This window comes from Sebastes umbrosus, chromosome 4 (genome assembly GCF_015220745.1).
Source record: "Sebastes umbrosus isolate fSebUmb1 chromosome 4, fSebUmb1.pri, whole genome shotgun sequence".
NCBI classification, from domain to species: Eukaryota; Metazoa; Chordata; class Actinopteri; order Perciformes; family Sebastidae; genus Sebastes; species Sebastes umbrosus.
Genome location: NC_051272.1, coordinates 31,028,854 through 31,046,867, shown reverse-complemented (window position 1 = coordinate 31,046,867; position 18,014 = coordinate 31,028,854). Strand labels below are relative to the sequence as shown.

The 18,014-nt window shown below is 41.5% G+C and overlaps 1 protein-coding gene across 3 annotated transcripts in view; it reads left to right on the top strand.

The window, feature by feature from the left end:
- Positions 1-18,014, top strand: part of mical3a (microtubule associated monooxygenase, calponin and LIM domain containing 3a) — a 77,895-nt gene that overhangs the window by 21,582 nt on the left and 38,299 nt on the right. The window contains exons 3-20 of one of the 3 annotated variants that reach the window (XM_037767093.1): positions 1,487-1,694; positions 1,850-1,966; positions 2,116-2,217; positions 2,887-3,042; positions 4,155-4,255; positions 6,867-7,124; positions 7,321-7,436; positions 7,766-7,892; positions 8,001-8,094; positions 8,246-8,275; positions 8,799-8,946; positions 11,624-11,826; positions 12,000-12,118; positions 12,234-12,296; positions 12,440-12,601; positions 14,477-14,578; positions 14,916-14,999; positions 17,893-18,006. In XM_037767093.1, coding sequence (XP_037623021.1) covers positions 1,487-1,694; positions 1,850-1,966; positions 2,116-2,217; positions 2,887-3,042; positions 4,155-4,255; positions 6,867-7,124; positions 7,321-7,436; positions 7,766-7,892; positions 8,001-8,094; positions 8,246-8,275; positions 8,799-8,946; positions 11,624-11,826; positions 12,000-12,118; positions 12,234-12,296; positions 12,440-12,601; positions 14,477-14,578; positions 14,916-14,999; positions 17,893-18,006 — 2,304 coding nt within the window. The remainder of the gene's footprint in view (positions 1-1,486; positions 1,695-1,849; positions 1,967-2,115; positions 2,218-2,886; positions 3,043-4,154; positions 4,256-6,866; positions 7,125-7,320; positions 7,437-7,765; positions 7,893-8,000; positions 8,095-8,245; positions 8,276-8,798; positions 8,947-11,623; positions 11,827-11,999; positions 12,119-12,233; positions 12,297-12,439; positions 12,602-14,476; positions 14,579-14,915; positions 15,000-17,892; positions 18,007-18,014) is intronic. The other 2 variants (XM_037767092.1, XM_037767094.1) reach the window with 2 other exon arrangements.

The window sequence follows — 18,014 nt, the reverse complement described above, 5'->3', positions numbered from 1 at the left end:
CAGTCTTGGAAATTTGATTTGTCACCTCCTCTGGTGTGCAGTGTGTACAACCCCAAAATAATAGGGGTGTATGAAAATATCTATACATTTGAGTATTGTGGTATTATGTTTTGCGATACTGTGTTAATTCTCCAAAATGCTGTATGGATTTTTAATTAACCTCTTAAAAATCCAGCGGCCCGCCAGCGGACCCGTCCCCTATTCTGTCTTTTGGAGGTTGTAGCGGCCTCAGTTTGCCATGTTTTATTTTCACCTATTCTAAAATGGTGTATTTGAATATTTATGCATACTCGGGTCCCTAAACAGTCTTAGAAATGCATAAATGAGGTATCACTGGAAAGCTGAGACTTTTGTGGATCCAATGAATCAATTGTATTCATGTGTGATGATGTTAGTCCCCATAGTACCCATTTTACATTGTGACTGTTTTTTACTCCGATTTTATGCTTATGGAGGTGTGTCTGTATACTATGACAGTTTTCCTAAAATTAGATTTCAAAACATGCAATATATCGCCTTGCTTACAGTACTGCAATATATCGTTATGTATTGAATCGTTACCCCTGTATCATGATACATATCATATCGCCACATTCTTTCCAATACACAGCCCTACAAAATAAGGGTTGAAGCTGATAAACTGACTGTGTTATTTTTGTTGAGCACCTGAATTGACAACTGTTGAATTGAAAGACTAGTGTAGCTTTGAACTGTGATTTACATATAAAGTTAACTTAAAGGTGCTCTATACGACATTCAGAACATTAACATAGCAGCCAACAACTATTTTCTATGTAAAGATATAGGAGTAATGTCTACCTGAGCAGAGCATGAAGTCATTCTGCCTCTGTGTGTGTTGTAATCCAAGCTTCTCTGTGCTTTGTTGACAAAGCCGGGCCGGTCGCGTGTGTCTTTTTTGTGCCTTTTTAGTGCATATTAATGCATGTTAGCATGCCCCACTAGTTAGCTTACGGCCGCCACTCTGCACTGCTCTCATACGGTGGTTACAGCTGATAATGCCGTCCCGACTGACTGAGTCGTTGTGGAAGCACTTTGTTTCCACTGTTAGCACCATTAGCTGCGAGCTACCGGCTCATCCTTTGCCATGATGAGAGCCATGCAGAGGCAATAGAAATGCTCCCAATCTCACATTTAGCACCTTTAAGTAAACCAACTAATACATTTTTCCTTTGAGATGTATAAAGTTCTACCTTATCTTATCTTAACTATGTTATCTTATCTTAGCTTAGTCTATGTTATGTTATCTTATGTTGTCTGTCTTGTCTTAGCTTAGATAAGTCAAGCTAAAATACACTTACATAGCTATTAGCCAAGCTAACGAATGATACGCAGTCTGAAGTGGTGGGTTTTTAAGCCTGTGGTGAAAGATGGACAGTGACTCTGCTGTCCTGCTTCAGTTCTCCTTGTGTATGGTTGACATCTTTCTTATAGCTCATCTATGACAATTGCCTCTCTCTGTATTTAGTGTCTGATCATTGGTGCGGGACCATGCGGCCTACGTACAGCGATCGAGCTTGCTTTCCTGGGAGCCAAAGTGGTGCTGCTGGAGAAGAGAGATGCCTTCTCCAGGAACAATGTGCTGCACCTGTGGCCCTTCACCATCGCGGACCTCAGGGGCCTTGGGGCCAAGAAGTTCTATGGAAAGTTCTGTGCTGGTGCTATCGATCATATCAGTGAGTACACTGGACATGTTTTGCGCCACCTGGGCTTACACTACTATTGTACTGTATATGACATATTTGCTTGTGAGAGGGATTTGATATGTTTAGAAGAGAAGATGCATTTCTGGGTTTTGCAGTTCATTCAAATTCTCTGTATTGTATTGTAGGTATTCGTCAGCTTCAGTTGATTCTGCTCAAAGTGGCTCTCCTGCTGGGCATTGAGATCCATGTCAACGCAGAGTTCAAGGGTCTTATCGAGCCGCCAGGAGATCAAGAGACTGAAAGTGAGTGAGTCAAACTGCTGAAAGACGAGCTGAAGGAAAATGAACGGAAACAGAACGTGTGTTTCATCAGAGAACTATCTGTCAGAGACTCTTAAGCTGGCTCTGTGGATGCATTTCTGTCTGATTACACATGCTGTGTGTTTTCTCAGGGATAGGCTGGAGGGCTGAGGTCCACCCCAGGACACACCCTGTCAACGAGCTGGAGTTTGATGTCATCATTGGAGCAGATGGAAGGAGAAACACTCTACCAGGCAAGTCCTCATGTACTGACTGGGAGAAATGCATTAGCAATGCAGTTTTCTTCCTTGACTAAACAAAGCACAAACAGCAGTATTTGTTTTTTCTAAGCTAAACCTGGAGGTCAGTCAGAACGATTATGATCTCACTTGTGTACAGCTGTGGCCGGGTGCCTGACATCACTCCGTTCCTCATGTATGAATGGATATTTGTGCGCATCTGTGTGTGTTTGTTTGTGTCTGGCTGCTACGTCCAAAGAGTATTCCTGACGGCTCTCCCAAGTAGAGCACAATAGGAATTGTTGAATTGGCTGTCTGTTTCCTCTATTAGTGTTGGAGCTTCACGCACAGCCACACTGGCAGCGGTAACCCCCTGTGGAGCAGAGTACCATGACCCCTATCTATATTACTGACTGCTGCATCAATAAAGGGAAGCGGTAGGCTCCCTCTGGGAATACGACGAACTGCAATCACACAGCTTGCAAACCTAGAAAAACTGTTTATGTTGTCATGATACAGAACGTCTGGTTGCATTTATAGTGTACAGTGTGCATTTGCAGGATTTGATATATTGTAAAAGCAAACATGAGCACATGGGGTTTACTCTCTGTTTTTTTAATTTATGGTGTCACAGTTCAGGTCAGTGCCCACTGGTTCCTGACCTTGAGGTCTGCTTTCCCCCAGGGTTTCGGCGCAAGGAGTTCCGGGGCAAGCTCGCCATCGCCATTACCGCTAACTTCATCAACAGGCACACATCAGCGGAAGCAAAGGTTGAGGAGATCAGTGGGGTGGCCTTCATCTTCAACCAGAAGTTCTTTCAAGACCTCAGAGAAGCAACAGGTCTGTTATTCTGCATTGTTTTAATGTTGTTTTCTTGAGGTAACTGCAATGCTGTGTTCACACACTATGACCGACAACAAGCAACAAAACGGCCAAGCTTGGCCAGCTACATTGTCGCAGAGTCGCCGTTGAAGTGTTGCTCAAGCACTCGTTGCCGTAGTTATGTCGTTAAATAGTCAGACTTGTTATAGATGCTTAAATGTACCTGTTGCGTAAAGCTTCCCTATTACTGACTAATGTAAGACTGACTTAGATAGGCTGTCGCGCAATGCATTATGGGTGAAATAAATACTTCAAGGAAGACAAAAATTGTGGATGCAACAGTGACACCACACCAAGTATGGGAGAAAATGACAGAATAGGTAAACGGCATATATCCAACGGTCGTTAGAACCATTAAAGATGTTCAGAAACAATTCAAGGATATGTACAAGCATCCCAAAAAGTAATGAATAAACAGTTGAAATAGTGAGCTAAAAGTTAACTAAAAGTAATGAATAAACAGTTGAAATAGTTAGCTAAAAGTTAACTAAAAGTAATGAATAAATAGTTGAAATAGTGAGCTAAAAGTTAACTAAAAGTAATGAATAAACGGTTGAAATAGTTAGCTAAAAGTTAACTAAAAGTAATGAATAAATAGTTGAAATAGTTAGCTAAAAGTTAACTAAAAGTAATGAATAAACAGTTGAAATAGTTAGCTAAAGTTAGCTAAAACATAATGGATGTTGTGATGTTGCTGTGTCACTCATAGAGTGAACACAGCATAAAACATTTTTTATGTTTTTTTTGGAAATGTAATATCTCCAACTAGTTCCTGGAAACAGTGGATGCCAAGGGATATTTTGCTGAAATAAAAGTAAACAGGATAAATAATTTGTCCTTGGATCACCGTTCTGCATTTGTCAGCTCATCCAATTAAAATGCTTAACATTAGATCTGGTGCCAAGCCTGCCACAGTTTATTGCTGACATGACAATGTCCCCGGGGCTTTGGTTATGTGCTCTGAGTCGGGTAATTGCTCCTCTAATGACGACATGACGGCCAGCTATGACAATAAGGAAAACGATTGTGTTCGGTATATAACAACACGGCTTTCTCCTGGTCTTTTTCAGGTGTTGACCTGGAAAACATTGTCTACTACAAGGATGACACGCACTACTTTGTGATGACTGCCAAAAAACAGAGCCTGCTGGAGAAAGGAGTCATTCTGCATGTGAGTGATCAAAGCCCGGATCTCAGCTCGATGTGGTCGGTGTGTTTGTGCCTGAGAGACGAATTGTTGAATCTCATTCTGTCTCTCTGTAGTAGACATAAAGGCTATGTGCACGCACAGCACAGGCTGACAAAATCAGAAGTCTGTCCCTCTCTTGCCTTTTTGTCTCTTTCATTCTTTCAGTCTCTTTCTGTTTTTGGCCAGTATCAGCCTAATGGTCTAACCACGCCAGCAGTGTTCAGGAACAAACTGCCAAGTCAAGCACACTTACTGAGTGTTTGTGTCACCTCACTGTACATGGTAGTTTCCTTTCCCTGGCCACTTTCCACAGGAAACAGGAAAGACATTTTTACATGTCTGTCTTCATGTGCAAACATAACTAAAGGTGTGCTATGTTTGTGTTGTGGCTCTTTGGATTTGAATCTTAAATTAGCTTTTTTGCAAACCTAGTCACAGTCATCATTCTTCTTCAGATGTGTGGAAGTCTGTGTGTGTTTTCATGGTGAGCTGATGACATTAATGAGGTTTTTAGAATACACTGAAGTCTGAAGCCTGAGGGGATTTGGAGTATGTAGGCATGTGTTAATGAAAAGTCGTAATTTACTGGTGTAGTAATTTCTGGAAGTCCCCTTTTTAAAACAAAGTCCTAGTCAGATCCTTTTATAGCAATGAACTTGACTCTGTCCTGCCCCTTGGAAAGGGATAGAGGAAGGGTGGAAAGGATGGCAGACTGGCGGCGGGTCCACACAGTTCAAGGAAGTGATACAAATCAGAAAACAACCGTCATTCATATCTTCCACTGCCTACTCTGCCCTTCCCCTCACCCAACGTCACCAACACCAGCCTGGCGCTGGACAACCAGGGAGCTTGAAGGTGGAAGAATGTGCCTCTCTCTCACCACCCTCTGTGAAAACATGTCACTATGAAAGCATGCAGTGATTTGACGCTAAATGTTGGAGAGACTTGTGAGCTGCACACTTCATTCCACTGTAAGTGCTTGGAGCTCTTTGTAGCACAGTTAAGTCTTAAAGGGGCTGTCAACTTCAAATTGTTCCTTAGTTTACACAATGTCACTATTGGTAAATGTCATATAAACTGGAAAAAAAAGTTCAAAGCATTTTGGCAAATTTTTCTTGGGTGCTACCCACATAATAGGCTGTGCTGCTCATCCCACAAATGCATGATCCTTACAAGTTGGACATCATTGTGAAGGTAAATAAACAGACTTTCCAACCATGTAAAATACAATGCCAATTAGCATTGTAACAACAGAGAAATAATCCACCAAACACAAGTTTCCGAACTTTTTTTTCCCAGTTTATATCCCTGTCACAAGAAAAATATTACACTGCCTTTTTCAATGTCACTTATTTTGGGAGCTTTTAATTGCCCTTCCACATACAATGGTGCAGGGAGGACATATTTTTGTAGGAAGTTAGAATCGCACTGGTTCCCTCGCAAACAGCCAATGGGAATTTTTCATTGGATTTTGGATTATTTCAGAAAATAAGCTCTATGGCAAACAAACGTTTATGATACTTACACATTTTGTTCAGCAATATCATCTCCACAAATGAACACCATTTTTAAGATTGGGCTGTAGACTAACTACACCACGGTCGCATGAGCATGAGTATACACAACAAGGCTTTAAAGGCGGACACGTCGGCGTGATGACGTTTAGTAGTCTCATTTAGCCACTTGTTAGCAACCGCCTTTTTTAATACATATAAAAGCTTCAAAATTCACGAGTGGGATATTTACTATGACATATTTTATATCGTAGAACAAAACGTTCAAATCTATTCAGCTTGTGTTAACCACAGACCTAATTTTAGGCATCTAACTAAAAAAACATAAAAAAAAAAAACATTGACTTTGAAACGAGTGAACCGGAAGTGCTAAAATGCTAACCTATTTCTGGGTTTTAGGACTCATTCCTGCACCAGTCCATAAAGTAGAATACCTAACATAGTTGGTACAAGTTTGGTGGAGCTGACAGACGATTTAAAAACATGGACTGTGCCAAGTTGAGAGTAGCGATGCTGCTGTGTAGTTTGATGTCGTCATGTATTCAGTATATAGTTTTTTGCTGGGCTTACTTGAGATGACAGAATGAGTGTAGTTAAATTACATTGCAAGATGTTGGATGTATTCTTTTTCTAAATAATGTGGCCAAACTGTACAGATAGCATTTACACCTGGCTGCGATCAGCTCACAATGTGAACCCCGCCACCTCCTACACCATGTAATAACATGTGTTTCCTTATCTAGATAAGGTATCTAGATACAGATTGCATGCTTGCTAATACCAGGTGTAAATGGGGTCTTTTTATATCCAATGTAAATTAAAGCTAAAACAAGAGACCATGGTATGAGTGCAATAACAGACTTGGCTGCGCCTTTTTTCCCGTATGTAGCTGCCCCCAAATTTCTTTATATGCTGAGTTGGTCTTGCATCATGGCTAGGTTTAGTTTGAAGACTCTGGCTACTTTCTGAACTGCTGATTGTGCAAGTTGTAGCGGTTTCATCACATTTCTCTGGACAATGTTTACTTTTACTAGTTTTCATCACTTCTAATCTCATCTCTCTTATCTCTTATCCCGAAGGACTACGCAGACACAGAGTTGCTGCTGTCCAGGGGTAACGTGGACCAGGCCGCCCTGCAGTCTTACGCCTGCGAGGCTGCGGATTTCTCCACCAACCAACAGCTGCCCACACTCGACTTCGCCATCAACCACTACGGCCAGCCCGACGTAGCCATGTTCGACTTCACCTGCATGTACGCCTCGGAGAACGCCGCCATGGTGCGCCAACGCAACGGCCACGATCTGCTGGTGGCGCTCGTAGGCGACAGCCTGTTGGAGGTGAGAGAGAGACGGCAGAGAGACAGTTTTTTAAAGCTTTTCCACAAGACTAAGTTTTACTGTTCTACACTTGTAGTTGTTCTTTGAATCTTGCGTCACAGCTCTACCCCCTGCTTTTTGTTTTTTTATATCCTTGTATATCCTTCTTCTGTGGCTATATTTGGTTGTTGAATGTGGTGTTCCCTGTTGTCTCCAGCCCTTCTGGCCCATGGGCACTGGCATCGCCCGAGGTTTCCTGGCAGCCATGGACTCAGGCTGGATGGTGAGGAGCTGGGCTCAGGGAAAAACCCCGCTAGAGGTTCTAGCTGAGAGGTGAGGGTGTGGAAACACTGAAGCACAGAGACTTACCCTACGCTTGTACACACAGCCACACATGCACTCTCTCTTCAAACACACCCTTTAATCTTAAGTGCTTTACTAGGAAATGTGCTTGTATGTGATTTCAAGCACCAGTCCCACCTCTGCTGGTACTAATGCGATAAGAGGTTCTCATAAGAACTGAATGGAACGTGTGCTACAGTAACTCTTGTGCTTTTTGATAACAACGTTAATGTGTTTTCTTAATCTATTTTCATAGTTTCCAACTATAATTTCCTCCCAACAACATGAGAATATATTTAATGTTTTCTTCTTTGCTTCAGGGAGAGTGTATACCGCATACTGCCCCAAACCACGCCAGAAAACGTCAGTAAGAACTTCAGTCATTACAGCGTGGATCCAACCACACGTTACCCCAACATTAGCCTTAACTTCCTCAAGCCCAGCCAGGTGAGTACGAGAGCCAATAAAGCTCAGCTGCCATCTTTTTTATAGACAAGAAACAAATGAATGTTTGGAATTTCAGATATGTAATAATGAATTATGTGTGTGTTGCAGCTGAGGCACCTCTACGACACAGGGGAGTCCAGGGAAATGCGCATCGAAATTGAGAATGTGATCAACTCGTCGACACCCAAGTTGGCCAGGAATGGTTTGTGTCTTTTTACATGCTTCAAAGGGATATTATAAACTGTTTTTAGTAGTGGGAAAAGACATTCTTTAATGTGCTGATTTGATCAGTGTAGGAATTTTTGCTGCAATCACTGTTGCTGAAATGTAACAATAAACTATTTTCACTCTAGACAATTACCTGCTTGACAAGCAGTTGCAAGGTAACACAAAGTCCAAATGCATGGTGTTGCTTTTCAGGGATTCCTAATAGTTTTAACAGTTTGAAACTACCTGCTATGTACTCATGAATGAATAATGTCAAACCAATAGTGGAATGATGGACTGATCGCAGCCTCTATAAATTATTTCTGCGTGTACTAACTCGGTCATTGAGCTCCCTGGTTTTATTCAACGGTTTTATTTAATGTCTAGCTGTTGTAAAGGTCTGCATCCTCTCCTCTAACACCTCATTTGCATCCTTTCCCTCCTTTAAAATGTCCTCACAATTCATAATACTTCCTCATTGGCTGGTTAAAACTAGTACTAACATGGATGATGACGCCATGGATCACAAAACTTTATGACCCTATGCTCAGCCTTGCCTGACTGACCAAGGCCATGAGATTGCCCAGCAAGAGACATGTAGCGCTGCCCACGTAGAAACAGTTTTATATTTCCAGATTCTGTTCAACCTGCGGCTGCTTTACCATCAAGCTATTTAATTTTCTCTTCCCACCACGCCAGAATCCATAGCTCGATCCAGTAAGCTGCTGAACTGGTGCCAGAGACAAACGGAGGGATACAGGAATGTTAAAGTAACGGACCTTACGATGTCTTGGAAGAGCGGTCTGGCCCTGTGCGCCCTCATTGACCGATACAGACCGGACCTCATGTGAGTATCTGAAGGAAACACATGCAGAACACACACCACAGCAAGGAGCCCAGATTAATACACATGGCAGATTTGTTTTGCAAGCCAAGCGTATCCCTTTTATGGTTCGTGTGAAAGGGTTAAAACTGCTGCCGTGCCTGTAATGACTGGCCCGCTGTGTTTATGTGAGTTTGTTGGTTGCAGATGATGTTTATTGTCTAGTTGGGACCTTGGTTTTGAGTCGTACATCACTGTAAATGAGGTGACAGCTACCAGTCATAATAGCCTCTTCGGTCTCTTAAGGGAGCCCTCCTCATATCCCGGCTTGCCCCTCCACAAACACACACATAAACACTCTTACCCGTACACACACTATAAGAAACACAGTCTCCATCCGCATCGCCTAATGTAGTTTGTTACCCTCTGGAGACTACGTGGCAATTAACATTATATGCTATTAGTGTCTGCGTCCTGCCTGACCTTTACCAAGTAGTGCAGTGGTTGTGCTCTGCTGCCTTTGATAGGGCAGATGATGGTAGGAGGGGGGTAGGGGGGAGAGAGGTTTGGGTGGAGGTACCTTGGGGAAACTGCGTTCACGTGTACGCATGTACAAGACGTCGGGCGGTTAAAAGGGATTGAGCGGAGGACTCACTCTGTGCTCTAATGCTTTTAAATGGACTGTATGTGCAGTGGAGATGTATTGATGACTCATCTTAATGGTACTTTCAGCTGCAGTATAATGACATTTGCAGTAATGCTTTCCACAACATGTACAGTAGCCTGCTGTACAGAAATGCTTCTTCATTAGCGACTAATGCAGGCTCAGTGTCAGTTGATTTTCCATTATATCCAAAGCTGCTGGATAGTTGTGGTCAGAAAATATAGACTCGTTCCCTCTTTTTTGCTGATTCATCGCAAAATGGGACAGATATTTGGTACGTTCTTCATTGATTTGGTGTGCAAGACGATCAAGAATCATCAGCTATGTCAAAGTTATTGTGCAAATCTTCATTTCAAATCACATTGCACAGTAGGAGATCATCAATCATGATATTTAGATTGTATTAAAGAAATTCAGCTACAATAATCAATATTTGTATATTAAAGAGGACTTACTATGCTTTATGCTTTTTCACTTTCCTTAAGTGTGTTATATAGTCTTTTGTGCATGTAAAAGGACTGCAAAGTTCCAAAGCCCAAAGTCCACACCAAAGGGAGTTACTCCCCCCCACAGAAACACTGCTCCTGAACTGCCTGAAACGCCTTGCTTGAAGTCCCGCCTTATCTTCCGTAACTTGGTGATGTCACCAAGTAACACATTTAATACCTGCCTAGCAGCTAGTTTGGCACGACCTCAAACAAAGCTAGTTAGAGCGGAGATGGAGCTGAGTCCGAAGAGTTTGGTTTGGTTGACCAATCACAACAGAGTGGGCCAGCTGACCAGTCAGAGCAGACTGGGCTGGGGTCGGGGGGCAGGAGCTCAAACAGAGCGTTTCAGAGAGAGGGTGAAAAGAGGTGCTGCAGCAAAGTTGGTATGAGAAAAATGAAGCATTTTTTGAACATTAAAGAATGTAAATATGTTTTAGTCGAAACCCAAAATATAAGTATGCACCTGAAAATAAGCATAATAGGTCCTCTTTAAAGATCAAATGACTATGTGTCATGTGAAAGAAGTTGCTCTTAGGGACTAACCCACAGAGAATTACCACCCGACTGCAGTTTCCCTCAGCTCTATGGAGCATCAAAGCGTCTGTCAGCTCATCGTTTTTGTGTTACAGACCACAACCGTCTTGTTTGACTCTCACCTCTCTCATAGTGTTGTTTTCAATCACAGCGGGCAGATGTTTTTAGAGAAAAAGCTCTAAAAACCAACCATACTCCTTCAGACAGACAAAGTTAGTGATTAGCTGGTGAATATAGTGGAGCATTTAGCAGCTAAAGATTCAGATATTTCCTTCAGGAGGTCAGGTAGAGAGCAAAACAGGGCTCAAGGGAGAGTGAATATTGGACTTAAAATTCTTCAGGTGGTCAGAAACATGACTCTAAGTGAATAATGAATGATGATGTTGCTTTGTATTTATTTGATTTATAAATTAGCAGCTGTTTGCTAACAAATTTCTCTTATCAACATGGTTACATCATGTCAATGTTGTGTCCACAGCTTTTGTTTATGCTGCCCCCAAGTGGCCAAAAGAATCACACCTTAGTTAGTACACCTAAAGTACTCTCGCTCTTACTGCAATATTCAAGCACATTATATAAATATGGTGTAATACATTTATGGGGTTCAAATGAAATATAATCACCTCTCAATCACGATACACAAAGTAAGTCAGGTTTCAATATGACAGTCGATGGAAAATGCTAATGCAAAAGTCACATATTTGTCATTCTCTATTATATTGTACACAGAAGAAAAATGTCAAATATGAATATAATGTTATCCTTCAGATTCCACTAATAAAACCTAAGAATCACAACCTAATTTGATGTACAAAATCTGCAAAATTCAGTAGTGAATGTGTAGCCTTTACTGTATGTGTGTGTTTGTGTTACAGGAGCAGCAGAGATTTAAGATTTTTGAGATGAATGCTCATGATTAGCTTTCTCTGTTTTCCCCTTATCTTGGTCATTGCCTTCACCGCACCTATCCTGCACCATCTCATTCTCTCTTTTGGTCTCTTCCTCACTCCCTCAGTGACTTTGATTCCCTGGACGAGCGAGACCAGGAGAAGAACAACCAGTTGGGTTTCGACGTGGCGGAGCGGGAGTTTGGCATCTCGCCCTGCATGACTGGCAAGGAGATGTCTTCTGTGGTGGAGCCAGACAAACTGTCCATGGTCATGTACCTCAGCCAGTTCTATGAGATGTTTAAGGACACAGTGCCACCCGGAGGTGAGAGTGGGTGATACAGTAGGGCTGCTGCTTGTGTAATCTGGTTTTGGGAGGTGTCTGTAATTACACAAGTGTCACGGATCCTTTGAAAACATAATTACCCATAATACTGAGAGGATTTAAAGTGCTTTTTCATGCTCTTAAACTTCCATTTTTGTTCTTTGTGGATTTCTATTCAGATAACCACAACTTGAGTCCTGAGGAGAAAGCAGCACTGATATCCAGCACCAAATCACCCATCTCCTTCCTCAGCAAACTTGGTCAGAGCATAGCAATATCCAGGAAACGAAATCCGAAGGTCAGTGTCTGAGAAATGCCTGTTAGCACCTCCTTGATTTGTTTTTAAATGTCAAAATTCATCACTTCATTGTTGTAGCAGGAGTGAAAAATAACTCACGATGTGTCATCAACAGGACAAAAAAGAGAAGGATGTTGACGGTTTGGGGAAGAGAAGGAAAACCAGCCAGTCTGAAGATGTGAGTAGTTCTGACAACAAAGCGTCTCAGATGTTGAGTTTGTAGTTATTATTTCAGCCGCCTATTCGACCACAACAGACTGATTAATCCCACTAGACTGTCAGCAACAGGCAAACGGCTTTTACTGTTTTTCTACTTTGCAGGAGGAGGCATCCAGGACCGGTCGTGACGACAGGCCGTCTGTCTCGGAGAGAAAAATGGACTCCTGCACTACGGGGAACCACAACAAAGTCAAAGTCATGGCCACCCAGCTGCTCGCCAAGTTTGAGGAGAACGCTCCACAGCCTACAGGACTCAAACGACAGGTACGGAGGAAGTCACATGGTTCATTCCATGGTATTACAGCTGGCGTGAAGCTTAAGGGACGATTAAGCAACAAGGTATAGATGGACAGACTTTCTGGACATCGTGGGAGTTCAGATGGTTTTTTGCGCACTCATTGTGGTTTGTTTGTTCCTTCATTGAATATTTTGTTGAACATGTAGATTCCACGCTGTGTGACAAGGCTTCTGGTCTCATGATTGATCCAGAATGCTAATATTGGTCACTCCGGGTATTGTTCCTCGGTCACGTAGGCGGCCTCACAGTGCTGACTGGGCTCAGAGGGCTTGGGTGAATTGGTTCGCAGAGCTTTGGTTTGCTTGTCACTGAGAGTGGGAGGGAGTAGTGGGCTACGGGAACACTAGACAGTATTGTTGATGGAGAGAAAGACAACTCTCAACTTTTGCTGTTTGAGAAAATGTCTTGTTTGTCTTGGAATAGCTGCTTCTGATTTGATGTTTTTTTTAAATATAAAAGCTTCTGTTTGTGTATCGCTTTGACCATCAGACATCTATGAAAACAACTGATTATATGAATATGTTATTTCAAAACTTAAAGGGATAGTTCGGGTGTTTTGAAGTGGGGTTGTATGAGGTACTACTTAACCATAGTGAGTGTATTGCTTACAGTAGATGACGGTCGGCCCGATCTCAGTTTGGGGAAGCAGACAGGAGTACCAGTACAGAGGCAAATCAATGGATGGGACCGGCAGCAAAACGTATTTTAGCCACCTAAAAGACAGGCTCACCTAAAAATATCAATATCAGTTTAAGTGTACGATATATTTAGAATATTTTCACAAGTTTACCTTACCATGAGACAGCTATACAGTCTCTGTTTCCGACGGAAAACCTGAAGCCGTTATCTATGCTCTCGGCAAAGCAACAAGAGTCCATTGGGAAAAACACAGTAACTATACCCCACAGAACGCGGGGGTTGCTGGTCCACCGTTTGTTTGTTTGTGTTATTGTGGGACTTTGGTTAGTTCGGATTCACCAAAGTCACATAATAACACAAAGAAACTAACCGGTCGAGGCAGCGGTAGACCAGCAACCCCCGCGTTCTGTGATGTAAAATTACAGTTTTTTTCAATGGAGTCTGGTTGCTTTGGCGAGAGCATAGATGAATACAACGGCTTCAGTTCCCCGTTGGAATGAGCTGTCTCATGGCAAGGTAAACCACTGAATATATTCTAAATAAAGCGTACACTTACTGTACATACACTGATACACTGATATTGATTCTTTTAGGTGTCTAAAATACTTTTTGCTGCCGGCCTCGTCCACAGCACTACATTGGTTTTCTTCCGTGCAGTAACTCCTGTCTGCTTCTCCAAGCTGGGGGCATTCCGATCGTGATCTACTGTAATAGTGTAATACACCGACTATGGATAAGTACCTCATACAACCCCATTTCAAAACACCCAAACTATCCATTTAACTTACAAAGCTTGAAGGTTTATGGTGAAGTATTTGAGGATTTATAAAGGCCAAATAGCGTAGCAGTTGTTTGGCTAAAGATACTTTATGCACATATTTGTGTATTTCTTTCTCTCTCCATCTATTATTGATGTACATTCTGCATGACATTTACTGTTTAGTGCTATCATAAATACTACACAACTCTCTCAGCATGATCTTCTTGTGACTCTCTGTCATTCCCTTATTAGTTTTGAACACATGATTTGCCAACCACTCTGACTCCATCCTCCCATGAATCACTTCCTTCTCTCTGTTTTTCTCTCTCTCTCCTTGTTTCCACCTCCTATCATGAACTATGTCATGATGCCTCCTTGCATGGTCATTCGGGGCCTCTCACTGGCCACGCTCGCTGTCACTCATCTTTATCCGACCACAAAGGGGGACTCTCTGCCCAATCTGGACCGCCTTTTGCCCCTTTCCCCGCCCCAAACCCCTGTGAATGAGCCCGTGCGCCTGGCGCCTGTCCCGGCATGGAGAAAGGTAAAGAGTTGAACCGCCCCACCTCATCCCCATAGAGACTAACAACTAGGCTGACCTTCTAACCATATGTCCCCGTGGTGTGTCATAGTGGGGAAAGCTGCTTTGAGCTGACCTGTACTAGTTGGAGCCTCGCCTTCTCTCTAGACAGTTTGCAGATCTCTTGTGTGAGATTTGGAGGAATTAACTCAATAGCTCTTGTTGTGTGTGTTTTTGTTTTTTTAACTCCTCAATCAAATAGCTGTGTTTGCGTGTGCTTGTGTGTGTATGTGTGTGAGAGACTATAAGAGTGCGTCATCTTCATGGTCTCTCCTCCTTTGATTCTCCTGTCCTGGCTCAGAGACGCACACAGCAGCAGGAGCAGCTGAGCATTCGCTACAAAGAAATGATCAAGGGTCAGACACTGCCCAAAAGAGGGGAGCAGGTATGATTAGCTACACTGGCCTGGTAGTCTTTCAAATCCTTTCACATCCCATTAAGTCCAGATTCACCCCCCTACAGATGGAAATGGATTGCAATAAAATCCAGAAGCAAGAGGAAGGGAAGATAGCCTCACCGAGCGAGACAACATCTCATGAGCTCATTATGCAATGCAAGATTCTGGAAAAAACATCCACTGAGAACTAAATAAGCACCCAAGCAAATCAATCAGCAAAATGTTCAGATGGTTTCACGACTCCAAAACCTTGTCAACAACTGTATAAACCATGTGGTACAAATCCAAAATGAAACAGGGTTATGTAACTGCATCGAAGCAGATTCAAATTTGTTGGCAAAGACCAGTGACAGCCCATCGAATGGTGGGTTTGTTTCATTCAGATGTAGGAAGGATTCATTTAAAAATACAATAGTAAAAAACTCATAATGCCTGGTCATAAAATACTCACAGGGCAGGAACTGTTATGACAGCTGTGACGTTTAAAACACAAAATGATAGCTTAGAAGAATAGTGTATACACAAATATATGGAAGACTTTTAGGGCCAGGCAAAAGGGAAAAATATATCAGGGGCGGGAGATGCCAGATATTTTTAGGCATTTTGAGAATAAAGTTGAAATATTGAGAATAAAGCAGAAATGTTAAGAATAAAGTTGAAATACCATTTTGAGAATATATATAAAATGACGAGATTTAAGGCTGGGCGATTAATTCGATATGAGAATTTATCATCTTTCAATGGAATTGTATTGTGATGAAATCATATATCGAGATATCGTGATACACAATTACGTCATCTAAATCGATAATGGTAATAATAGCACATACTAACTCAGATCTCTCAGAAAATCTGATGTGAAATATTTTGAGGGAATCATTTGCGTTTTGTTTTTACATCACACTTTGCACTCAGTTTAATGTGATTAACAAATGGTGTATATATGGAAATATTTATTTATTTATTTATTCTCTATAATTTCACTTGTTTATGTTCATTCTGCGCTAAAGTTCTTAATTAAATGAGAAAATATCCAGTACTTTCAATTTGTCAAGTATGTAAGTCACACATGAGTATACAAAAATAGGCTTTACCATGTGGTTATAGACTATTTATTTTTGACACACCAGAAAAAATGCTGTATTGTGATATACATATTGTTATTGCGATATGAAATAACCCTTATCGTGATAGAAGATTTTGGCCATATCGCCTAGCCCTATTGAAAATAAACGTTGACCTTTTGAGAATAAATCAAACTACTAGCTTTAACAAATATACTGAAATTTATTCTCAAAATGCAAAAAAAATCTTCCTCCTCTCATTTTTTTTCTCTGGCCCTAATAGTCTTCCATATAAACATAATAATATACAGTCAGTTTTTGTTTGCAGTGCTTTAAGGTATCCTCTGTAGATTTCTTCTAAACCAACAAACCTCATTTCATTAATTTTTTACCTCATCAAACAGCTTTGTGTTTATCCTTGAGGCCTAACAAAACTGTCGAATACATTTTCATTGACATAAAAGATTGACAAAGCCGATTTTTTGGGGGGCTTCTTTTTGATTTTGAAATCTGCATTGTTTATTCATGTTTGCTAGCCTGGAGTCTTCTTCATCCCTACATTTTGCTGGTGCATTGTTACTTTGCTTGCCTGTCGATCACTGGAATAGTGTGAAAAAAATATGTGAACAGATAAAGAGAAGAGAAACAGATAGTCTCCTTCTATGGTGTCTACCTTCCCCCTCTTTCTTGTTGCCTTTTCTGCTACTTTTGACCTGAGAGCTCCAGTTCAAGGTTCCCTGCTAGGCTTCTGCCCTCACTGTGGAAGTAGACACAATGAAGCCTGCTATTTTGTTAGCCACCAACCCGACTCGTAGGTGTGTTGAAATGTTGCTTACTGAGAAATCCGATCCAGTGCTACATCCACTCCTCCAGCCCCAGTAGAAGTCCATCTGCAGCCAGCTGGCCTGCCTGGTTGTCTCCCTGCTTTACTGTTCCCTCATGCGAATAATCAGAGTCAGCACAGTGAAGTGCCAGCACCAGTTTTCTCCTGCTGATGCTTAGAAAGTGGTCTCTTTTTTTTTGTCTCGTCACTACATTAAGCATTCACCTCACAGACATTTAAAGATTTAAAGCGTCAAACTCGCCTCTTTAAAGGGATTTAATTCACTGCTGTTCTTAAATGTCTTCTCACTGCACAGTGAGTCTCCAGCTGCAGAGTAAATGAGCTTAAAGTCAATTGTAAAGACAGGAAGTAAATTTGATAATCCTAAACACTTTACAGATTATTAGTATATTAAAGGATATCATTTTTAAGCCACTCTTATATTCAGTGGTCACTTTTTTATATTGGAAAACTTTTATTTGCTTTTCATGAAGTTCCATTTGGACTTTCATTGTTTTTATGATTTTCTTGCACCCCTTTTCTGTGCTTTGATTTATTTGTTGATACCAATATAGTAGACTGTGACTTTATATCATGGTTGATTACAGCACCAGTGAGTTATTTCCCCTTTAGACCATTGGACTGTATTTATAAAGTGTTTTATTTTGCCATATACACTTTGTGGGTGGTCTGTTTATTGGGGTATGTGTATGGAAGCGTGTGTGCCAGTTTGAAGTGAACCTAAGCAAGAGAATTGGGACCCCAGACTAATTCTATTAACCAAATGGATTACTAAATTTGTGCTGACGCATTTATCTTTAGATATAATTTCACTTTACAAGCTTTTGAAAGCGTGAAAATATAAATATTTTCCTAATGGGAATTTCAACAATCAGGAGTATAATGCACATTTACTCTTAGCAGTAGTATCATTTTCATCATCATTCTCACCATCTTCTGCTGAATCTGCTGTTCCTATCCCTCATCTCTCAAGGCCAGAAGTGGTGCAGACCAACTGTCCAGCAGCTCGGGCTCTCGGAGCTGCCCAAAGAAAACCATTCTGCTCCCTTCTTCCTCCTCCACTTCCTCGCTCTCTCTTCACTCAGAGGTGACACA